The sequence below is a fragment of the Quercus lobata genome, chromosome 9 (genome assembly GCF_001633185.2).
Source record: "Quercus lobata isolate SW786 chromosome 9, ValleyOak3.0 Primary Assembly, whole genome shotgun sequence".
In the NCBI taxonomy this organism is placed as follows: domain Eukaryota; kingdom Viridiplantae; phylum Streptophyta; class Magnoliopsida; order Fagales; family Fagaceae; genus Quercus; species Quercus lobata.
Genome location: NC_044912.1, coordinates 36,255,210 through 36,276,980, shown reverse-complemented (window position 1 = coordinate 36,276,980; position 21,771 = coordinate 36,255,210). Strand labels below are relative to the sequence as shown.

The 21,771-nt window shown below is 36.6% G+C and overlaps 1 protein-coding gene across 1 annotated transcript; it reads right to left on the bottom strand.

The window, feature by feature from the left end:
* Window positions 1-9,553: 9,553 nt before the first annotated feature.
* On the bottom strand, window positions 9,554-12,500 carry LOC115958830 (auxin transporter-like protein 3). The gene is made up of 8 exons (XM_031077074.1): window positions 12,171-12,500; window positions 11,880-12,065; window positions 11,491-11,603; window positions 11,203-11,386; window positions 10,979-11,076; window positions 10,639-10,846; window positions 10,089-10,346; window positions 9,554-9,990 (listed from the first exon to the last, which is right to left on the bottom strand). The coding sequence occupies exons 1-8, from the start codon at window positions 12,324-12,326 to the stop codon at window positions 9,796-9,798; spliced, it is 1,398 nt and encodes a 465-aa protein (XP_030932934.1). The 5' UTR covers window positions 12,327-12,500; the 3' UTR covers window positions 9,554-9,795.
* Window positions 12,501-21,771: the final 9,271 nt, after the last annotated feature.

Sequence of the window (21,771 nt, the reverse complement as noted above, 5' to 3'; positions counted from 1 at the left end):
CTTGTGAGCCCAACTTCTGCTGGGATGACTGCCTCACTCCTGTATGTCAGTTGGAATGGCGTCTCTCTTGTTGGAGTCCTCGCCGTTGTCCTGTATGCCCACAGTATGCTCGGCAATTCTTCGGGCCATATGCTCTTTGCCCCCTCGAGCCGAGTCTTGATAATCTTTAGCAGGGATCGGTTCGTGACTTCAACCTGGCCATTAGCCTGAGGATGGGCGGGTGATGAGTAGTGGTTTTTTATTCCTAGCTGTGTGCAGAAATCCCGGAAGTGGCCGTTGTCGAACTGCCTCCCGTTATCTGAGACAAGGACTCTAGGAATACCAAACCTGCATACGATGCACCGCCAGACAAAACTTCTAATGTTCTTTTCTGTAATGGTGGCCAAGGCCTCCGCTTCTACCCATTTTGTGAAGTAGTCAATACCCACTACCAAGAACTTTAGCTGCCTTACCGCCGTTGGGAAAGGTCCCATGATATCTAGTCCCCACTGAGCGAACGGCCATGGAGCCGTTATAGGGGTCAGCTCCTCAACTGGCTGTCCGATAAAATTGCTGAACCTCTGGCATTTGTCGCAGCTTTTAACATAAGACTCGGCATCCTTCTACATGGTTGGCCAGTAATACCCAGCCCGTACCAGTTTGTGCACCAACGACCGCGATCCAGAATGGTTCCCGCATATCCCTTCGTGTACTTCCCTTATTACGTAGTCTGCCTCTTCAACCCCGAGGCATCTTAGATAAGGGCGGGAGAAACCTCTCTTGTAAAGAATGTCTTTTATCAAGACGAACCTTGCCGCTTGGACTTTTAGCTTTCTCGCTGCCTCCTTCTCTTGTGGCAGTAACCCGTCCTTCAAGTATGAAGTTATCTGTGTAGTCCAGTTTCTTTCGGAACGTATCTCCTGCATGTTGTCGGGGTCTATTAGTGGAAAGAGTTGAACAAAGGAAAGTACATTACTCGGTGTCATCATATGTTCTGCTGAAGCGACTTTGGCTAGCCGATCGGCGAGCTCATTTTCTCCCCTGGGGATTTGGACAACCATCGCTTTTAGCCCGTTGACTTTCGCCCTTACTTGATCAAGATATCTCTTCAACCTTTCCCCCTTGCATTCATAATCTCCGTTTACTTGATTGGTCACGACTTGAGAGTCGCAATAAACGACCACACTTTCAGCTCCGGCGGCTTTGGCTAGGTCGAGTCCTGCCGCCACCGCTTCGTATTCTGCTTCATTGTTGGTAATGGGGAAGTCGAGACGGACCATACATTCGATCTTGTCTCCTTTAAGTGATAGCAATACTATGCCGGCCCCTCCAATTCGCCAATTGGATGATCCGTCGGTGTAGATGCTCCACTGGGGGGGTTCTTCTGCCCCCTTGTCCTCGTCACGCGTAAACTCTGCTATGAAGTCGGCTACAGCTTGTCCTTTAATGGCCACACGCTGACGGTACTTGATATCAAACTCACTCAATTCTATTGCCCACAGCGTCAGTCGACCTGCGGCTTCAGGATTACTCAGTGCCCTTCGCAAGGGCTTGTCGGTCATTACGTTCACGGTATGGGCTTGAAAGTAGGGTTTGAGCTTGCGAGCCGCCGTGACCAATGCAAAAGCGAGTTTCTCCATAGGTTGGTATCTTTCTTCGGCACCGTGGAGCGCCCGGCTGGCGTAGTATACAGGCTTCTGTGCATTATCCTCTTCTCTAATTAAGGTCGCGCTGACGGCGACAGAGGAGACAGCCAAGTAGAGGAAAAGTTCTTCACCAGGTTGCGAGGGACTCAATAGGGGTGGTGAAGATAGGTATGCCTTTAATTCCTCGAACGCTCGCTGACACTCGTCCGTCCACTCGAAGGATTTCTTTAATGTGCGAAAGAAGGGCAATCACTTGTCCGTGGCTCTCGACACGAATCTGTTTAATGCCGCTATCTTGCCGTTAAGGCTTTGTATCTCCTTCACATTTCGCGGGGGGGCCATCTCTACTATGGCTCTGATTTTGTCCGGGTTAGCCTCAATCCCCCTCTGGGATACCATGAACCCTAGGAATTTGCCTGCCGTTACGCCGAATGCGCACTTTCCCGGATTGAGTTTCATGTTGTAGGATCAAAGCGTATCGAATGTTTCCTTAAGATCTTCCAGGTGGTCTTCCTCCTTCCGGCTCTTCACCAGCATGTCGTCGACATAGACTTGGACATTCCTTCCGATTTGCTGCGCGAACATCTTGTTCATTAGCCTTTGGTATGTTGCCCCCGCATTCTTCAGGCCGAATGGCATTACTTTGTAACAGAATAGTCCTTGGCTGGTTAGAACGAAGTCTTCTCCTGATCGGCCTCGTGCATGCGGATCTGGTTATAACCCGAGAAAGCGTCCATGAAGCTTAGTAATTGGTGTTGAGCCGTCGAGTCTACTAGGACGTCGACCCTTGGAAGGGGATAGCTATCTTTAGGGCACGCTTTGTTAAGATCGGTGAAATCCACGCACATCCGCCACTTGCCGCTCGCTTTCTTCACCATTACCACATTCGCCAGCCAATCGAGATAGTAGACTTCCCTGATGAAGCTAGCCTCTTGGAGTTTGCGGACCTCTTCCGCTATTGCTTGGTCTCGTTCTGGTGCGAACACTCTCTTCTTTTGTCGGACGGGTGGAAATGAGGGCAATACATTCAATTTGTGTACCATGATCGAGGGATCGATTCCCGGCATATCGTCATGGCTCCAGGCGAACACATCCTTATTGCTCCTCAAGAAAGCTACGAGCTCTTGACGGATTGCGGGTTTGGCAAGCGTTCCGACCTTGGTTGTTCTGTCCGGATTGGAACTGTCAAGAGTTATCTCCTCCAGCTTCTCTGTGGGTTCTGCAATCGTTCGGTGCTCTTCTATGTTCAAGGCCTGGATTTGGTCTTGCATCTCCATCATAGCTACGTAGCATTCTCGTGCGGCAACTTGACTTCCGCGTAGCTCTCCTACCCCATACTCCATTGGGAATTTGATCATTAGGTGGTAAGTTGATGTTACCGCCTTCCACGAGTTGAGCGTAGGTCGTCCAAGAATAGCATTGTAGGCGGACGAGCAATCGACCACCAAGAATGTCACGTTCCTGGTGATTTGTTGGGGGTAATCTCCTACTGTCATCGGTAACGTTACCGAGCCCAAAAGGAATACCCTACTCCCTCCGAAACCAACGAGCGGGGCGTTTGTCGGTATTAGCTGCTCCCTATCAATCCTCATTTGCTGGAATGCCGGATAGTACAAGATATCGGCTGAGCTGCCGTTGTCGATCAACACTCGGTGCACGTTGTAGTCTCCTGTCCGCATACTGACGACCAGGGCATCGTCGTGTGGATGGTGTAGGCGCCGTGCATCCTCTTCCGAGAACCCAACAACAGGGCTTTCTCTTTTTGCTATCTTTGGCACTGTGCCTGCCAACTGGACATTCTGTACCATCCGAAGGTATGTTTTGCGAGCCTTTTTTGACGATCCGGCCGTAGCAGTTCCTCCGATTATCATTCTTATGTCCCCTAATGGGGGTCTTGGTCACTCGTCTTCTCGGCGGGGGTGTTGTTCTTGTGGGGGTTGATCCGTTCTCCCCTTGTTGACGAACTTCTGCAGCTTCCCTTGTCAGATAAGGGCTTCGATTTGTTGCTTCAAGTCGTAGCAATTGGCCGTGTCGTGGCCGTGGTCACGATGGAAGCGGCAATATTTGTCTCTGGACCTTTTGCTGGGATCACTCTTCAGCTTTCCTGGGAACGTCAGGGACCCTTCGTCCTTAATCTGCATTAGGACTTGGTCTATCGGCGCGGTTAACGGGGTGAAACTTGTGAACCTTCCGCCCGTGGGTTTTGGACGTCTGTCCTCCCTTCGGTCTCCCATCCTTCCTTTCTTCCGCCCCTGGTCCTGTCGGGGATCCTCTTGTCTGTCTCTTTTCTTGGGTCTATCTTCTCGGGCTAATAGCGCGTCTTCAGCATTCATATATTTGGTGGCCCTGTAAAGCACCTCCGACATGGTCTTGGGGTCGTTTTTGTATAGGGAGAACAAAAACTTACCCCCCTTCAGTCCATTCGTGAATGCTGCTACCAATATCTTGTCGTCGGCTTCGTCGATCGAGAGTGCTTCCTTATTGAAGCGTGATATGTAGGCCCGCAACGTCTCCTCCTCTCGCTGCTTGATATTCATTAAACAAGCCGTGGATTTTCTATACCGATGAAGTGCGTAGTAAATTGAGCACTTAGTTCCTTGAAGGTGCTGATGGAGTTGGGTGCTAGCCGGCTGAACCAAATCCTTGCTGCGCCCTTTAGGGTTGTAGGAAAGGCCCTGCACATAATCGCGTCTGCCACTCCCTGAAGGTGCATCAGGGTCTTGAAGGTCTCTAAGTGATCTAGAGGGTCCTTGACTCCGTCATAACTATCCATATTTGGCATGCGGAACTTATTCGGCAGGGGGAAGGAGTTGACGGTTGTCGTGAATGGCGAGTCAGTCCGGTTGACTAGGTCGTCAAGATCACTTGACACTCGCCCCTTGAGAGCGTTCATCATTACATCCATCTGTTCCTTAATCGCCTGCATCTCCGCGATGACGGATTGTGGAGCCATATCCGTCAGGGAAGGGATGCTAATGTCTCGTCACACTGGTCTGCTCGGGGCGTTACTCTCCTGTGGTCCGTCCTGATTTCTCCTTTCAGCGCTGGTCCCTTCTTGATCCGCTCCTTGGTTATTGACCGCCGCATTCTTTTCATTCAGCTGCTCTTCTAGGTCGTGGTTTTGTTTGGTGAGGCGCTCCACGGCTGCGGCGAGCGTCCTGACTTGTTTCTCAAGGGCAATCGTAGGGGCTTCTTCTTCTTGAAAGTCATTCGTGGTTGCCATTGAGCGAGTGAGTACCATGTAACTCTTTTGTCTAGGAAGCGATGAAGTGCTACACGTTTCCCACAGACGGTGCCAACTGATGACGTTGAAAATTGCCACCAATAGGTCACACCGTACTCGCGACTCAAAGCGAACCTGCACAACAAGAACGATCGAAAGAAAACCTTTAGAGAGCACCGGTGTGGTGCCGGCCAAACACTCTCCGAAAGTCAAGTCAAAATTCGTCTCTTCACTTCTAGAGCGCTAGAGAGGGTCAATTAATCGTACCTTGATTTGCGAAAGTGTTAGTCCTTTTATAGTGGTAGAGAGTTGGCTTTTCTTCTTGACCTCCAGATATTTCCAATGTGGGACTCTAATACAAATTCTCCAAAGCGTGGTGAGCAAGGCTTTCCCTTTTTGGATCTTAGGGCTTTTCTAGGCGATAGAGATTTCGAATCATGGGCCCTTACTATGTCTGTCAGCGATGGGCCTTCAAAGTGCGTGGGACCATCTTTACACAGGCCCAACAGTTCCAATCCGTCAGGCCCATTAAGGTAGGCCCATCAGGCTCTATATTTTATCATCTTCAGTTAGCATATGAAGTTGTTTAACTTTTAAAAAATAAATAAATAAATACTCATGGTCATAAAACAACAAAATCTTCCCCTCTAACCATATTTTATTTACCAAAACAAATACAACAACAAAATCTATGAAATGGTGCATCTTATGAATGTTTTGAGTTAAATTTTGGAAAAATTGCAAATTATACCTTTTAAGTTTGGTCAATTGTAATTTTGATCCTATAAATTCTATTCTTGTTGTTTTGGTCTTGTAATTTCACATTTGTTGTCACCGTTAGTCCTTCCTTCATTCCATTAAAAAAGTTGTTGTAAATGATGATAGAATATGTAAACTTACAAGATCAAAATGACAAAACTGAAAATTATTGGATCAAAATGACAATTGACCAAACTTGAAGAGTGTAATTGTATTTTATTATGTTTTACAAAAGATATTTTAATAGTTTTTCAATATTAAAATTTTATTTCTTAATAGTTAATGGGAGTTATAGTGAGAGCAAATGCAAATTTACAGGACCAAAATGACAAAAATGATAATTGACCAAACTTAAAGGGTGTTATTAGTATTTTTGTCTTAAATTTTTATTAAAAAAATGTTTAAATAACATTATTCACTAACAAATTTGGACAAAAAAACCTAATTGACCCATTTTGACAAAGTGAGGGACTGAATTAAACCTTAAGAACTAAATTGAATTTTAGCCATTTTTTTATGTATTCTTTAATACTAAACCAATCTTAATATAATCTTCAAAATTGGGGGAAATATTTTTCAATAAAATGAAAAAATAAAAGAAAAAAAAATTAAATTACAAATTACATCTTCTAAATTCCGTCTATTTTTCCTCAAAACATTTCTTCCCCAAATTGGTTCCTTGGCGTTCCTTCTATTTCTTTGTTACACATTTGTCTTTTATCTCCCATTTTAATCCTTTTTCTTTGATGGTTGGACATTGCCATGGTGACAGATGCTACCTCGACAATATATATCTGGTTTGATGGGAGGATTTTGAGCGCTTTGTGCTTTGGAAATGGGTGTTGGAAAGTTACTGGCTATTACTTAGTGCGTGGCAGACTGGTAGATGATTTTGGTTGTGAAGTAACGGTCACTTGGTGAAGGATTTTGGGTGACTCACATGTCTCATGGCTAGGGTTTCATGTTTTGAGGGGAATTTGGCATGTTAGTTTAGCTATTTGGATGTGAGCATAGAGGTTAGTAGTGCAACTTCTTTAAGGGGTTTGGTGATGTCATTCCCCCAACTCAAAGAGTATGCTAGGCACCTGACAATGGTCACGCGCATGTAAAGTTTTCACTTAACAAGCATGCAAGGTTGTTGTCACTTGACTAGCCTACTCTTTGGGTTAGGGGTATGACAATAAAATGGTATCAGAGCCAACCCAATAAACCTAAGTCGGCTCAAAGATATTACCTCACAAAATGGACTCTCCCTAATGATGATGTTAGGGATAAGTGGAAGAGATTCTGATGCTCTAGATTTATTGGATATTAATTGAGTGTGTATTGTCGTGTGTGTGATTGAGTCCCACATTAGGTATAGACTATAGTGATCTAGGCTTTATTATTAACTACATAGAATTTTAATTGTGACTAAACTAGTTCTTTTAGGTTATAGCGCAAATTTGGCTAATGTTTTTCCTTAAGTTGTAATAGCACTAAAAAAAAGTGGACTTATAATGGCGTTTCACAAACGCCACTATTTTACTGCGACTATAAACCTATAGTCGCGTTTTACAAAAACATCACTATAGCTATATACCCTATAGTGGCGTTTATAATACGTTGATATAGGCCATTTTTTTTTCAAAAAGGCTATAGTAGTGTTTTTATAAACGCCACTCTAGGTCCATATCTTATAGTAGCGTTCGTAAAATGTTGCTATAGGTCAAATTTATTTATTTATTTATTTAATTAGGCTATAGCAGCATTTTAAAACCTCACTAGAGGTCCATACCCTATAGTGGCATTTTTAATTGGGTGATGACTACTTTTGGGGGATCACAAAGGCAAAGATGGTGGTTTAGTGATCAGACTTAGCAGAAATCAATTGAGCTTGGAGAGATCTGAGGAAATGACAACTCAATTAAAGTATACCCACATTTTTGTGATTTCCTTACTTTTGATTTGTGTTTATGAACTTTTGGGTGTATTTTGAGGTTGATGTGTGAGTTCTTGGATCTTGTTTTTGTGGTTTAAAACTGTAAATGGGGGCTTTGTTAGTTGATGGGAGAGTAACAAGGGGTACAAAAAAATCAAATTAAACTTTAATTCTTGATATTGATTGTTGGGTTTTAGAATGCTTATTAATTGCTTGTTTAAGTTTAATCTGGGATTTGAGTTGTTGTCATTCATAAGCTATGTTTTTTGTTGTGTTACTTTCAACTGGTAATGATAGGTGGCCTCAGTTGATGATTGTTGTTGTCATTCTTCTTCCTCTTTATAAATTCTTATATTTAATCTCTTATTTAAGAGAATTTAGAAAAATAAAAAATAAATAAATGCTTTTTCTTATATTAGAAATCGGAGAAATATCAAGAGACGTCATCGTTTTGGTGGACTAAACGAAAGAGCAAATTAAAAAGCAAATGAAAGTTAAGGGATTAAATTGAAAAAAAAAAATATATATATATATATATATATAAATATATATTTATATATAAGAACTAAAATAAAAACAAACCAAACTTAGAGAATCTCCTTTGTAATTTAACGAAACAAAAAACAACCATCCACTCGGTATTACAATTTATAAGCTTAATATATGAGGCAATGATTTTTTTTTTTCCCCTTTTTCTCTGGGCCTGCAAATCAGGATCTTGACCAATTGGAGGGCCAATCATAAAACAGGATGTGCTAATACGCAAAATTTGTGATTTTAAAATTTGTGATACTTGGGGCATAGAAATTGCTTTAGTACTCTCACACACAAACAGAGGGTACACCAATAATTTATGTTCCATCCAGATACTTCAGCCATTCGCTAAGTGGCTGAATCGACAAACTAATTTGCTCATTTTGTTTGTCGTTTAGGACATGTCCAAAGAGGGCACATCAAATTAGGCAAATGGTCGAGTTTTAGTTACGTGGTAAGAAGCAAAGAAAGGTACTTCAAAATGCCAATGATAAAGGAATCAAGAAAAAAAGAAAAGAAGAAGCCAATGATAGATTAGCGTGCCAATGTAGTCCCTTAAATCATTGGGTTCAAAACATAATCTATTACAGGTTCCCATCATTCAATTGTTCTGGCACTAGTCTCGTTATCAACTCCCTACCAGATAGTACTTTTTTATTTACTCAAGCAAAGGCTATGAGGCTAGTTATGAGGTGTTTTGTGGTGCTAGTATGATAAGAACCTACCCAAGATGTAGAAACTGAGACTAAATTAAGTCCTTCTGATTCTGAATCCTCACGGCACTATCAGTTAGGCTCTTGCGGACCATTTCATGTGACTGTCCAAATCAAGTTGGCAGCTATGGTTTGAAAGAGACCATGAAGATAGTAGGTTTTTTTTAGACAGTGTAATAGCCGCAAGATCTGTTTTACACAGGTTTACATACAAGCTGATTAACTAATGTCAATACTTGAAATTGAGTCACGATTTCAGTTGCTTTTGGGGTGTGTAAAATTGTATAAAATAGTTTGTGAGCAACTAGTTTAATTCTATAATTAAAGGCCTAATTTATTCCTATCATGAAAATGAGTACATATCATATCTCACCAGTCACCCATGACCGACATGATTTTCCGTATACTCCAACAAAGAAACAAATGGGAAAAAAAAAACATAAAAACGGCTTTTCTCACCTAGCTCTCAATTATTATTCAGAACATTAGCGAGGCCTGAAAGTAACATAGTATTTACTAGATGATTTGGACAAGAAAGGTGGCTTTAATGTGCTTGTCTCTCATTCATACATGTCTATGAGGTCATTTGTTAGCATTGATTAACCAGTTGATATGGACAAGAAAGATAGTACTAATAATCTCCTGTGCTTACATTCCTTTATCAACAAGATGATAGAACAACTTAAGCAATACTACCATAATTATAAAAATAAAGTCAATCCCAAAAAAAAAAAAAAAAAAAAAAAAAAAAAAAAAAAAAAAACCCAAGGAAGTTGCATTTCTGAAGGAAAAAAATAAAATAGGAAAGATTAATCATCACACGTTACAATTGTAGGTCTGTATAGGGGTGGCCATGATGGCCATCACACCTTTTCTGAAAACCATCAACAACAACTTTTACAATGAGAGAAAAGATGGGCAAAAAGGAAGATGAAAAAGAAGAAAAAGTTTTCAATGCCAATCTCTTTACACACATATGTGATTTAATTTGTAAATCCTTCTTAAAAGTAGGGAATCTACTCAAGCCTTGTGTGGGGGGCACTGATAGCACTTAGTGAATAGACCAAATGTATCAACTTGTCTTATGAAATTGAGCATGCTTGCCCATCCTCCAAATCCAAATCCAACCACAAATACCCATACCACTACAAAGATGTTCATAGTATATGATCCTGCCCAACCTCCTAAGAATGATGGTGGTCTCTCTACTGCATTCTGTGAAGCAAAGGAGAAAATACGTTAGCTTTGTCCATTATTTCATGCAATTTATCCTAAGGAAAAAAAAGAAACTTATTATTAAACCAAGGCCTAACCTCTCGAGCTGATGCAGATGCAAAGGTCACCATGTGTGCTAGGGCAGGAATTATGTAAACGGTGAAGCTGACCAGAAGAGACCCAACAGTTGAGTTGATGGGCCCAAAGAAAGGGAATATGATGGCAAGGAACCATATTGGGATTACGACTGGGAGTCTAGCTATAGCTCTCTTGAACAAGCTCTTGGTGTCATGCACCCTAATGAATTTCTCCCACACAAAGTAGAGAGGAGTGCAAGCAAATCCAAATGTTATGAACTGCAAAAGAGTACCATAAATCATCAATTGCATTTATTTAATAATTAATGGATTGAAACTCATGTTAGAATATTGATTATATAATTAAATGTATCGTTTCTTTTTAACTATTAGGATAATTGATAATTTACTATGAGTTTGAATCATGTCTTCACTTTACCTCTTAGTTTATCAAGGAAGTTTGGATCCACAAGTTACGAGAATTGCATTTGTAATTTATCAATTCAATGAGATATATATATATATATATATATATATATATATATAAAGAAAGAAAGGAATATATAGCAACCTGGTGAATAAGCATAAGGACGACAGCAGCGTCCCTAAATCCAGTCTTAGGAAGCAAAGAGAGAGCATTGGAATGGGTAAGGAGCATATCCCCAAAAGCCCAATATACAGCTGAAGCTGATGGTAAAGTTAGGGTTAGCACATAGAGTGTTGCTATCAAGTATATTAACTTGAACTTCTGTGGCTTCCACATTGCATGCATAATCTCGCTGCAATAGAAATTAAATTCCCTTTAATCAAAAGTAAGTATATATAAGTATATATATGTATTTATGTATAAACAATATATGTGTGTGTGTGTTTTTTTAATGTAATCATAATAATATATGCGAATCCCTTACACTGTGACAGCATGTCCGCCAAAGGTGTAGAGAATGTTGGTGGCCCCAGTGAAGTAGAGAACTATTTTAGCTGGTCCTGAGTGCTTCACTCCCTCAACCTTCAAACACAGAGAAAGAGAAATAAATAAATCTACAAAAATTTTAAGAATGAAATCATGCAAAAATTTGCTTTGGTATTTTGCAGTTCTACTAATCTAAAATCTTAAATTACAGTATTAATTTACCTGACCATGGAGTAGGGATGCAATGGTGAGATACCATGCAGTGTAAGTAGTCATCATAAGTCCCAAGAATGACCAAATTCTGTAATTATGGAATGATGGGATGAAGACAGTTGTTGCACAACATGCTCCAAAGATATAAGTCCAAGTTCTCTTGTCAAGATTGTCGTTTATGTAGTATATGTTGCTGCAGCAATAATGTATATGAAAATATCAGTTACAATATCTACTATTTTCTATTTTAAAAAAGGTGTTTAGTTATTTTGGCTGATGATTAATTCTTTAATTTACCTTGCACATGCAATTAGTTGAATTACAGATCCAAATAGAAGAAAGGTGCAGTTGAAAAAGAGGCCTACATTCCTCCAGTGTTTCCCCAACAGCCCATCAAGAACTTCAAACCACTGCAACCATTGAAAGTGAAAATTGACAACGAAAAAGAAGTGCTTAGTTTTTTTTTTTTTTTTTTTTTTTTTTTTTTTTTTTTTTTTTAAATAAATGGTGCAATATTGAATTTTTTTATAATTATTTTATAAATCAAGTTTTAGACCGATATGTTAAAATAATGGTTAAATTATTAAATTCATACTTCTAACAGATAAACTTTTACATAAATGATGATATATCGTAATATCAAAGTAGGTGGTCTTAACTCCTTCAAAGAGAGAGAGAGATTATACCTGAATAACATGATTCCTGAAATCAACCTTTTCTCTCTCCTTTCTAGTTCTGTACTCAACATAAAGAACACTAATAAGATATGCAGTCCAGCTTCCCATCAACCCATAAAAAAGCTGAAAAAGGATTCCAGATAGCATCCCCAGTTGTGAAAATGAGTAAGGCAGTGTGAGAAGCACTTGTGCAACCTACATTTCATAAAGACAATTGCATAAGTATCTTAATAATAAAGTGTTCCACAACAATTTGAGTCCGAAAAACAATGAAAATAATAATCTTGAACAAGTGCATGCCTGGTTAGAAGCACAGCTAAACCAGGCATCATAGACTGAGCCTCCATGCCAAAACAGCTTTGATAATTTGCCTTTAGCTGACTTGGAATCGCCTTCTTCCCTCTCCATTTCTAAGTAGTTTCCAGCTATAACGGTCTCAACCTTCTCAGAAGCCATTGTTATAGACTTCGCTAGTGATGTGGAGGAAGCAATGGACTAATTTAGTGTCCTATAAATAGATAAAAGAAAGTGCTGCTTCTCTCACTCCTTGATATTTCATATGCTGCTTCTATTTTCCTAATAAAACTTTTTTGAGCAATAATTGAACCACCTATTGGCCAGGGACCTATCTGAGTCACCCCTTTGGAATGTGATTGCAAAATTTTAGTTCATGTATCATGTGGCTGTACCTCTAGCTTCATTGGAAGGTGATAGGGCTATGTCCCCTACAGGTGACATAAACAGTTCACTTTCTCCAGTTTTCATTTTCAATTTTCTTTCGTACTATTGAAAACATGTTAGTATTTTTCATTAGTGGGCCTCAATGGGCCAGACTAGCATGCACTGCACGAGCGGGATGGCCCGCAATGTGCCTTAAGTTTTCATTTCATAATGTGAAAGAACCTTTTTAATACTAATTCATCATGAATGGATATAGGAAAAAGTGAGAAAAAAAGAGAAACTTTTGAAATTAATTAAAAAAAAAAAAAAAAGGATTCATTGGTGTGAGTGTGATTGTGTGTGGGGTAGTGTTAATATGGAGGTGAAGATGGATTGAATGATTACTTTGAGTTGGGCTTTGGTGCTAAGCATGATTAGCAACACGTGTGCCAACTGGCTTTACACACACACACACACACAAAAAAAAAAAAATCTAGTAAAACCTTCCTCTTTTCAAAGTGAGGTCTTTGGGCCATGGATTTGGGACCTCTCATCATGATCCTAAGTGCCTCCTAAAGTCACAATTCGGTGGCAAAATTTGAGATTGGGCCATGTCTTAATATTAAAAAAAACAAAAGGGGATAATATAGTGAAGTTGAAACATTGGTGTGTATTCCTTTTGATAACTCAATAATTCTTTCTTAAAGAGGGAGGAGAATAATTTAGCCTTTTTTTTAGAAGAAAAAATAATAATTTAGACATTTAAACATGTAGCATTAACATACCTTCAAACTTCAAATTTTAATTGCTAAGGTTAAAACTTAAAATATAGGCGAAATTGATCCCCAAAGTTTGGGCAGTTGATTGCGGAAAAGAAAAATAAAAAAAAGGGCCTTAGATCAACGATTGGTAAGAGAATTAATTGGGTCAGAGTGGCCCAATACCTGCTCAATAGGCCGGATGTATGTTGCATGGGTTTAATTTGAGCAGCTGACTTCGAACAATTTTTTTATCACCCTCGAACTTTTCACTTCTCACTCTAGAGTCTAAACTCTAGATACTTGAATTCATTTATCACTAGAGATTCCGATAGGATTAGAAAGATTTTCTAAATCATTTGGTAAACTCTTTCTTTTCCTTCTTATTTCTTTTTTGGTGTTTTTTCTTTTTATTAGTGTTGGCAACACGTGCAAAGCACGTACTTGCCATATATATAAAATGGTGGATAACACTAAATCTAGAATTTACTTATTACACAAACAAAATATATAAACTATTTGAATTTTGAAGTGCTTAGAAATTTCACCACTAATGGATTGAGAAATTAATCTATATATATATATATATATATACATATAACCGAAGCCTTTGAAACTCCTACAATTTTCCATGTCAACACAATATAAAATAAAAAAATAAAAAAAAAAACTTTTCTAAAACCCGATAAAAACCAAAATATAAAAAAACATAAGCACAAAAAAGAAAAAAGCAAACCCACGCTTTGCCATTCCTCTCTCTTCTCTATTTCTCTACCTTCTCCTTCCCCAAAACCCAACACTGAAAATCAATCCTGCCAAGAAGCCATCCCCACACTGTTAGGTCCGAGATAGAAAGAAGCCATCACCAACCATATGGTTTGGTCCTTTGGTGATACATACAACTATGGTTTCACAGTCGGAGAGTTTTTCCAGAAGCGAAGGTGACAATGGGACCACAACAAAGCTTGAAGAGAAAATCAAATTAGACACCACCACTGTTGGTAAATAATTTTCTATACCATTAACATATTAGGAATTCATAACCCTATATTATATTTTGATTAGGAATCCATAACCCTATATTATATTATAAATAATACTTTTTTTAGGGATTATTTGTTACAATGCAACTCATGGCTAAAAATTTGTATTTTTCATTCCTCTCTTCTGAAATTTTTTTGCTCGCTTTACAATTCTGAATTTTTATTACTCTCTTTCTAATTCTTCAGTTTTTTAGATTTAATTTTGTGAATTTTTATCTGGGTTCATGTGGCTACTGCTTCAAAACTTGATTTTAGTGTATAGTTTGAGGATTTAAATTCAAAATTCATAAGGAATTTTAATTTCTAATTCTTTGAGATTGTGTATTTGAAATTCTTTTATGATTCATATGTTAGATATTGGGATTGGTATTGATGGTGGGATAGGTTTATATTGTAGAAAACAACATTTAGATTGTTTTGGTAATAGTTGATAGTATTGTACAATTTTTTTTTTTTTTTTTGGGTGCACTATTGTAACAAGGCCTAATATAGGATTTAGGGAACATTCAAAATTCATCCATTGCTCTTATTGGAGTGGTCTATATTGCACATGTGGTTTGTCACTCTTAAAGAGCATTCTCAAACCATTTTATCAAAAAACTACCGTAGCAGTAAATCAAACATATGGTACTTTATAGTAGGAATAAAAGTTAAGTTCATTGAACCTTTTTGCTAGGAAGTTAATGACTGCCATAGTATCCTTTATATTGGAATCTCCCCATTCCTAAAATCCATCTCTTGTCCCACTGATATTTCCATTCTGTAATCCTTGAATCGCATGCAGGTCAGCAATTACTTTCATCCCATATTTCCTAAAATTTTTAGAGAAAACATCAATTTATAGTAATTTTTTATGACCTTTGTTCTTAGTAATTTGTGCATCATGTATCTTAAAGAGCTTAACTGGGATCATAAATAAAATTGTCTTTTTAATATATATGGCAGGAAGTTAGAATATGGGAAAACTCATACTGCACTAGATAACGTAAGAGCTCCATGAGCATTAGCTGCTCCTGGATGATAAAATGTTTGAGGTAATATTTGGCGAATTTGGAATTGGAAATGAGATTACGCCAAGCCCTACAAACACATTTTAATTGTAGAAGACACTTGACAGGAAGTTTAGATAGTATGCTTCCCACTGTGACATTTCAGCTAAAGCTGTGAATAGTCTATTCTTTGATTATCAAGCATCTATTTAAGTTATTAATTATGTAGAAAAATCTAAATCATCCATTTATCAATAAATGATTATGATTATAAGAACTTTACAACGAAGTTATCCTAGAAACTCCAGATTATTTTGCTAACTGATGCAATGAAAGGAGAGTGGGACTTGGCAAAGTTACAGGACCTGTTGGATGTAGCTTCAATCTTTGCCATTGTTAAAATTCCTCTAAATAAGAAATACACTAGATAAGATTATGTGGGTAACAAATGCTCATTGCCCAAGAAAATAATATAGAACATTATCCCATTACTTTCAACATTTTTCTCCTTCTTCCAATTCCAAAAAAAATACTTTGCATATTTTACCAAACAAGTCCACGCGTTACACCAGAATGGCACACTAAATGGCTAAATGCATTGAATGTACTTACATAGAATTCGAAAAACAATTATTTAGCTATACATTATATCAAACATGTCAGAGTGCTTGCAAATATTTTCATCACAAAAAGAATGATGACATTGAAAGACAATTATTTAGCTAAACATTATATCAAACATGATGTGCTATGACGTGCTAAATGTATCAAACAAAGTACTTCTCTTTGTATTGGACACTAAATGTGCAGCCATAACTTTTAATTTTTCCTTGAAAGGTGATCCACAATATTTTACTTATGAATAAGCTCAGTCTTTACTGTAGGAAAATAATTTCATCATTCTCAAGTTAAATATGTGAAGATAGTGCAGAATCAGTGACACATGAAGTATGGGAGTGCTTAGAAGTGCTTGAAGTCTAGAGACCAACCATGATATTTCCATAGGTATAATGTTATTAGCAAAATGGGTATGTCATGGAGGTGGAGTTCGTGCTGAATATAGCCCGGTTGTTATGGAACAATTGGAACCAAAGGTGGGTGAGTGAAGCTAGGCAACAATGAATTTGGTGCAAACAGCTTCTAATCTTGATATGGAAATTTATGGAAGCTTAGAAAACTAATCAGACAAGAGTGGTTGTTGAAGAGTGTAGATAGAGACCTCCTGTAGGTATTAGGTATGTATTACAAGCTAATCAAGATCTAACATTTTAGATGGATTTTTAGGATCATCAAGATCTATTATTGCTTAAATTTTATAAATTTTTCTGCTATTAGATAATGCAATGGGTTTGAATGATTGATAAGATGCTTTTAAACCCATATAATGGCTGCATGATAATGATTTTTAGTTATTACAGTTCTGAAATTACTAGAAGTTAATTTGCAATATTGACATGTTTAATGTTGGCGATGCTCTTTTATTTGTCAGAATTGAATTGATATTACTATTTCATAAATAATACTACATTCTTACATGAAAGCATCTATTAGTGGAGAAGGTTTTGAATTGACTACTTAATTCAACTGAATGTACATTGTATATTATGTTTGATAACATTCATCAGGAAAATATGTAATCCTTAAAAATAAGTGATTTTTGTTATGATAAGTAGAAAAGCTGGAAGCACTACTCTGATTTGGATACATTGTCATTGGCCTCGATTTTTTATTTTATTGTTGGAAATGCTGATTTGGATACATTGTCATTGGCCTCGATTTTTTATTTTATTGTTGGAAATGAATTTCTTACAAGTGGACATGCATATATTTACTTACTAATTTGATTGTGTTTCGATATTAATCTCAGAGGGGTTTATGCACTTATGCCCACCGTGTAAGGTTAAATCTATAGTACCTAAACATGTTTCACAAGGATGCAAAATTATTGACATTACAATTCATCTCTACTATAATGACTTAAAAATAACTGGGGACAGTTTTATAATCTTTAATAAGAAAGTCGAAAACCTTAGCCTCTGTCATAGCATGAGCAAACCTACCCTTCAGATTGGTGAAGAAACATTAGACACACACCTTTCAATTGCCCGCACATTCCAGAATTCCATATCCTAAAGGAGCCAATTCTTTAGATTTCATATTCAAATTTCACCTGATTGTGAAAGAAGCATCTCCAGAGGGACTTCATGACTACTCTATACTTGCTTTAAACCAATGTAATATTTTTTTCCTTTTCTTTCAATCTATTGTTTTTTTCCTTATTTTAAATACCACTTAGTATTTGCAAAGTCTCAAAGTCTCAATTATTAATTTATTATTTATGAGTTTGCTATGAGAACGTTTTGGTGTTCTATTTTGGGGAGTCGGCATTATTAGTATTGTGGTAGTCCTACACTCTTCAGTATTTGTTATTTTTAGTTATTGTTCATACCATGTGTTCAGTGAAATTTCTTTTAAAAACATTTAGGAATTTAGCATGCTGTTATGACTAATGGCTTTTAGAAATTTTTTATAAAATCAAGTTTCTATGCACCAATTTCTTTTGGCTTTTCTTCTTTGATAAAGTGGGCTACATCTTCCATTACATGTACATCTTGCTATTTTCCTAGGAACATATATTTGCTAAATGAGCTTCTATTTGTTTCAAAGGAAAATTATTTATTTTCAACAAAAAAAAAATTGTTTAACAACTTGCTTTGTTGGGTTAAATTGTTGTAATTAGTTGCATATACTTTCATTCATAAGAGATGCTTAATTCAAGGGCTTTTCACCCCTGAGGGGCTAAACAATTTACTTAGCACCCTATTACTATGATTGACAAAAGAACCATAGTGACTAACCATCTTTAATCTTGCTATCTGCAGCATCACAAATTCACAGTGTTAATATTTCATGAAGGTCTTTAAAATGGATATTAGCTAGTGTCATCTCATCATATACATATAATAAATGCAAAAAAAGCTGCATTTGTTGGGTTTTCTTTGGTTTTCAATGCAAATGAGCAATTGTAGTAGGTAATTATGGATAAAGAAGTTGAACATGACCTAGGTGCTCTTGGAGGGTGCCTATTTTTTTTTTCCTTTCTATATTCCTAAAAGGATTCAAATTCAAGACATCTAAAGTTTTTGATGGTATGCTTTGTTTCCAATCTAAGTTCCAGACCAAAAGGATTCTAATTTTGTTGGCAAAGTTCTACCTCCTTTGCCTTCCTTTTTGCAAAATTTTTTTGTTGAGAACAACATACTCCTATGAAGCTGAAGCTCCAGTTGTTTCCAATTGATGATGGTACTCACAAAATGGTGAGAGATTAAAAAAAAAAAATTATACTCTTAACAAAAAACAAAAAACAAAAAACAAAAAAAACAAAAAAAAAAAAACTTAAAGAGTAGCATAATCCTCACATGATGCTCTTCTTCTTTTTTTTCTTTTTTTTGTTATTGTTACTTTTTAATTGATTTGGTTGTTTGTAGTCCTTTTGGGCACTTATATAAATATATATATATATATATATATATTATTGTGAATGATGCTTTGATGAACATTTTCTTTCATTCTTTTTATTTTCTTTTAGGTTTCAGGGTGTGTTGTAGACTTCGCATTTTTTTTTCCAACTAAATTGAAGTAATTGCCTATTTGTAGTCAGAAACTTTTTACTAAGGTGTTGGTCGTTCTTTCCTCAAGCAAATGAGTTAGGCTGCTTATATTTTGTACAAATGTAACTTTTGCTTGCAACCACCGATTGACAATTTTCATTCTTAAAAATTTTAACATGCAAGGGATGGGATATAGAAGGAGGATGCTTGGGTCAAGGCCATCAGGTAGAATACTCTCATGGAATTGAGCAATCGTGATAACTCTTGCAACTACTCTTGGCTTGCAAGAAGGAATGGGAGGACCTGCATTTTTTTTATAACAGTGGTTTATCCTAATAGCTTAGTTTGATTTGCATTTTGGTTGCACCCCATTAAGTTGAAATGTTCCCTCAAACATCACTATCTTATTAGCTTTAAGATAAAGATAGATCTAGCATTATTAGTTACTATTACTATATAATTTTTTTTCAATGGCTTGTTGTAGTAATTGTGGAAATTGTTAAGAGATGAATAAAAGCATTTAGAGTGTGCAACAATTTGATATACGAAATTTGATGTTTAGTAAGCATTTGGTTCCAAGAACACTAAAGCCAAGAGTGTGACATAGTTGCATGTTTTTTGGGCTATTTGCTTTTCTGGCTTAATGTCAATTGGGCAAGAGGTTTTTATGGGATGCTACACTTCTAAGTAAGCATCTAAACAGGTGTTTGGTATAGTAGCAATATGAAGTTGAGACAACTAATAATGAAATTGAAAATTGGGAAATGGTTTGTTGTGTGCTTTTAAGTGGAAGTTGAATCTAAATTGGCTCTTCAGTGAAAAGTTCATGTAGAATAATTTTTTAAATTATTCTTTATTTTATTATTATTATTATTTTTCGTTGAAAAATTTGATGCAAACTTTCACCGGTGTAAAATGTCATTTTGGTCAATTTTGTAAAAAGTTAATTGGCCATTGAAACAAAAGTGTGTAAATATTAACTGTAAACACATCCAATTAAGAAAAACTCCAATCCTCTAATACAACCTTAACTAAAAGATAAATGCTATAAATTTGTAAAGTTATTATAAAATGTGATAAAAGTTATGCTTTTATTTAACAAAATTAATGCATTTTTGACCCTCTAAGAACAACTTTTCACAATAAGATTTTACACATGCTCTTTTGTGATCCTAACACATTATGCCATTAAGAAAAAAAAAGTTTAAGATGTTATAAAACTATAGATTTACTATTCAAAATAATGTTATACTCTTTTTTTTTTTAATAGTTTCAATAAAATGTTAATCTATTGCGTCCGTTACATGATATTTTTTTTTTTTTTTTTTTTTTTTTATCATTAGACCTAAACTCTTATTTTAAAAGAATAAAAGAAAGATTAAATTTAATAGAACAAAAAGACAAATTAAATTTATTTTCCAATAGTTTTCCCGTGCAGCGCATGGGTTAGCGACTAGTTTTACTATATATGAAAGAAGAAACATGTGGATTATAACAAGAGACATATTGCATTACAAGCCAACATTATAATGTATTACAAATATATACATGTGCTTTCGTGGAAATTTAAATAAATCAAGTCCTTTCTTCACATGAACGTCTTTGAACATTAAATAAGAGAAAACAAATTTCTCTTTATTCATGGAGTGACTTATATCCCACACGAGGATGGCAGAAGTTCTGTCTCTTCTACACCAATTGCAGAAGTTCCTCCCCTGCAATTGTACCCCATTCATATTAAAAGTTATTTTAAGATTCAAAGAAAAAAAAACTTAAACAAAGTCAAAATAAATAGTATAATCACATATTAAACTCAATAGGGTCAATGAGAGCATTCTACTCTTACGATAATAACCTTAGAGAATTAAGAAAGAGAGCAAGAGAGATAACTCCTTGTACCTTGTCCGTAACTAAATTTCTATTTCAATAAGCTCCATGGTTTTGAAGCTCGAGATTTTGAATCTTAAGTGTCAACCATTTCACCACCAGGGCATCTTGAAAATAAACCCTATTCCACAAAGCACAAACTGAAATTCTTTCCTATGTTACTTGGAATTGCTAATGAACACCCCAAATACCCTTTTATAACTTTAAAACTTCAAAATCAAAACTACCAAGTAACAATTGCAACTCACATATAAAAAAGAAAAGTTTGAGCTGCAATTTGCACAATGAACAACACTAAACTTTCTATGTTCTAATATCGTTTTCTTTATGAAGGGAGGAGGAAGGGGAGAGGAGGATAGGATGTTTCCTTAAATTTGAACCAAATGTAAGACCCAAAGATGAACTACCTCCTAAAAGGCCATCAATACTTAATTATTTAGATAACACAAAAGAGAACTTTAGACCCCACTAGCATTAAGGGAGAACCTCCACATTTATATTAGAGAATAATCGATGTTGTTTTCAATTTATTTCAAATAGGCATATATAATTCAGGGTATAGTTCATCTTTCCTATATAAAGAAACAATGATAAAATGGTTTAAAGTTATGACAAGAATTATTGTGAACAAAATGAGGGAGAGTCATCAAAGATTGAGACACTTAGCCATGATCGATCCCAATGCCTAACTAAAACTGGGATGTGATGTATCTCAAGTTGAAGAGAGTTTCAATAACAACAAGTTCTGCAATTAGAACAAGGTTGGATTAAAATGAATTGCATGGTGCTTAGAAGGATATGGCCTTATAGAGGGTTGAATTGAAAGGGAAAAAAACAAAAGATTAATACAGCAAATTTGAGATCATTCAAAGTCTAATTTTAGCATAACCCAAGTGAATATATTTCCCCTTTGATTAAATGCAACACTACTATGAGTATAAATGATGGAGTTG

Excerpts from the sequence above, each read along its gene's own strand:
- LOC115958830 (XM_031077074.1), bottom strand. The coding sequence starts at position 12,326 with ATGGCTTCTGAGAAGGTTGAGACCGTTATAGCTGGAAACTACTTAGAA. Across the intron at positions 10,847-10,978 it reads GGCGGACATGCTGTCACAGT|CGAGATTATGCATGCAATGT; the intron begins GTAAGGGATTCG and ends TTTCTATTGCAG. Across the intron at positions 10,347-10,638 it reads TCCTTATGCTTATTCACCAG|TTCATAACATTTGGATTTGC; the intron begins GTTGCTATATAT and ends ACTCTTTTGCAG.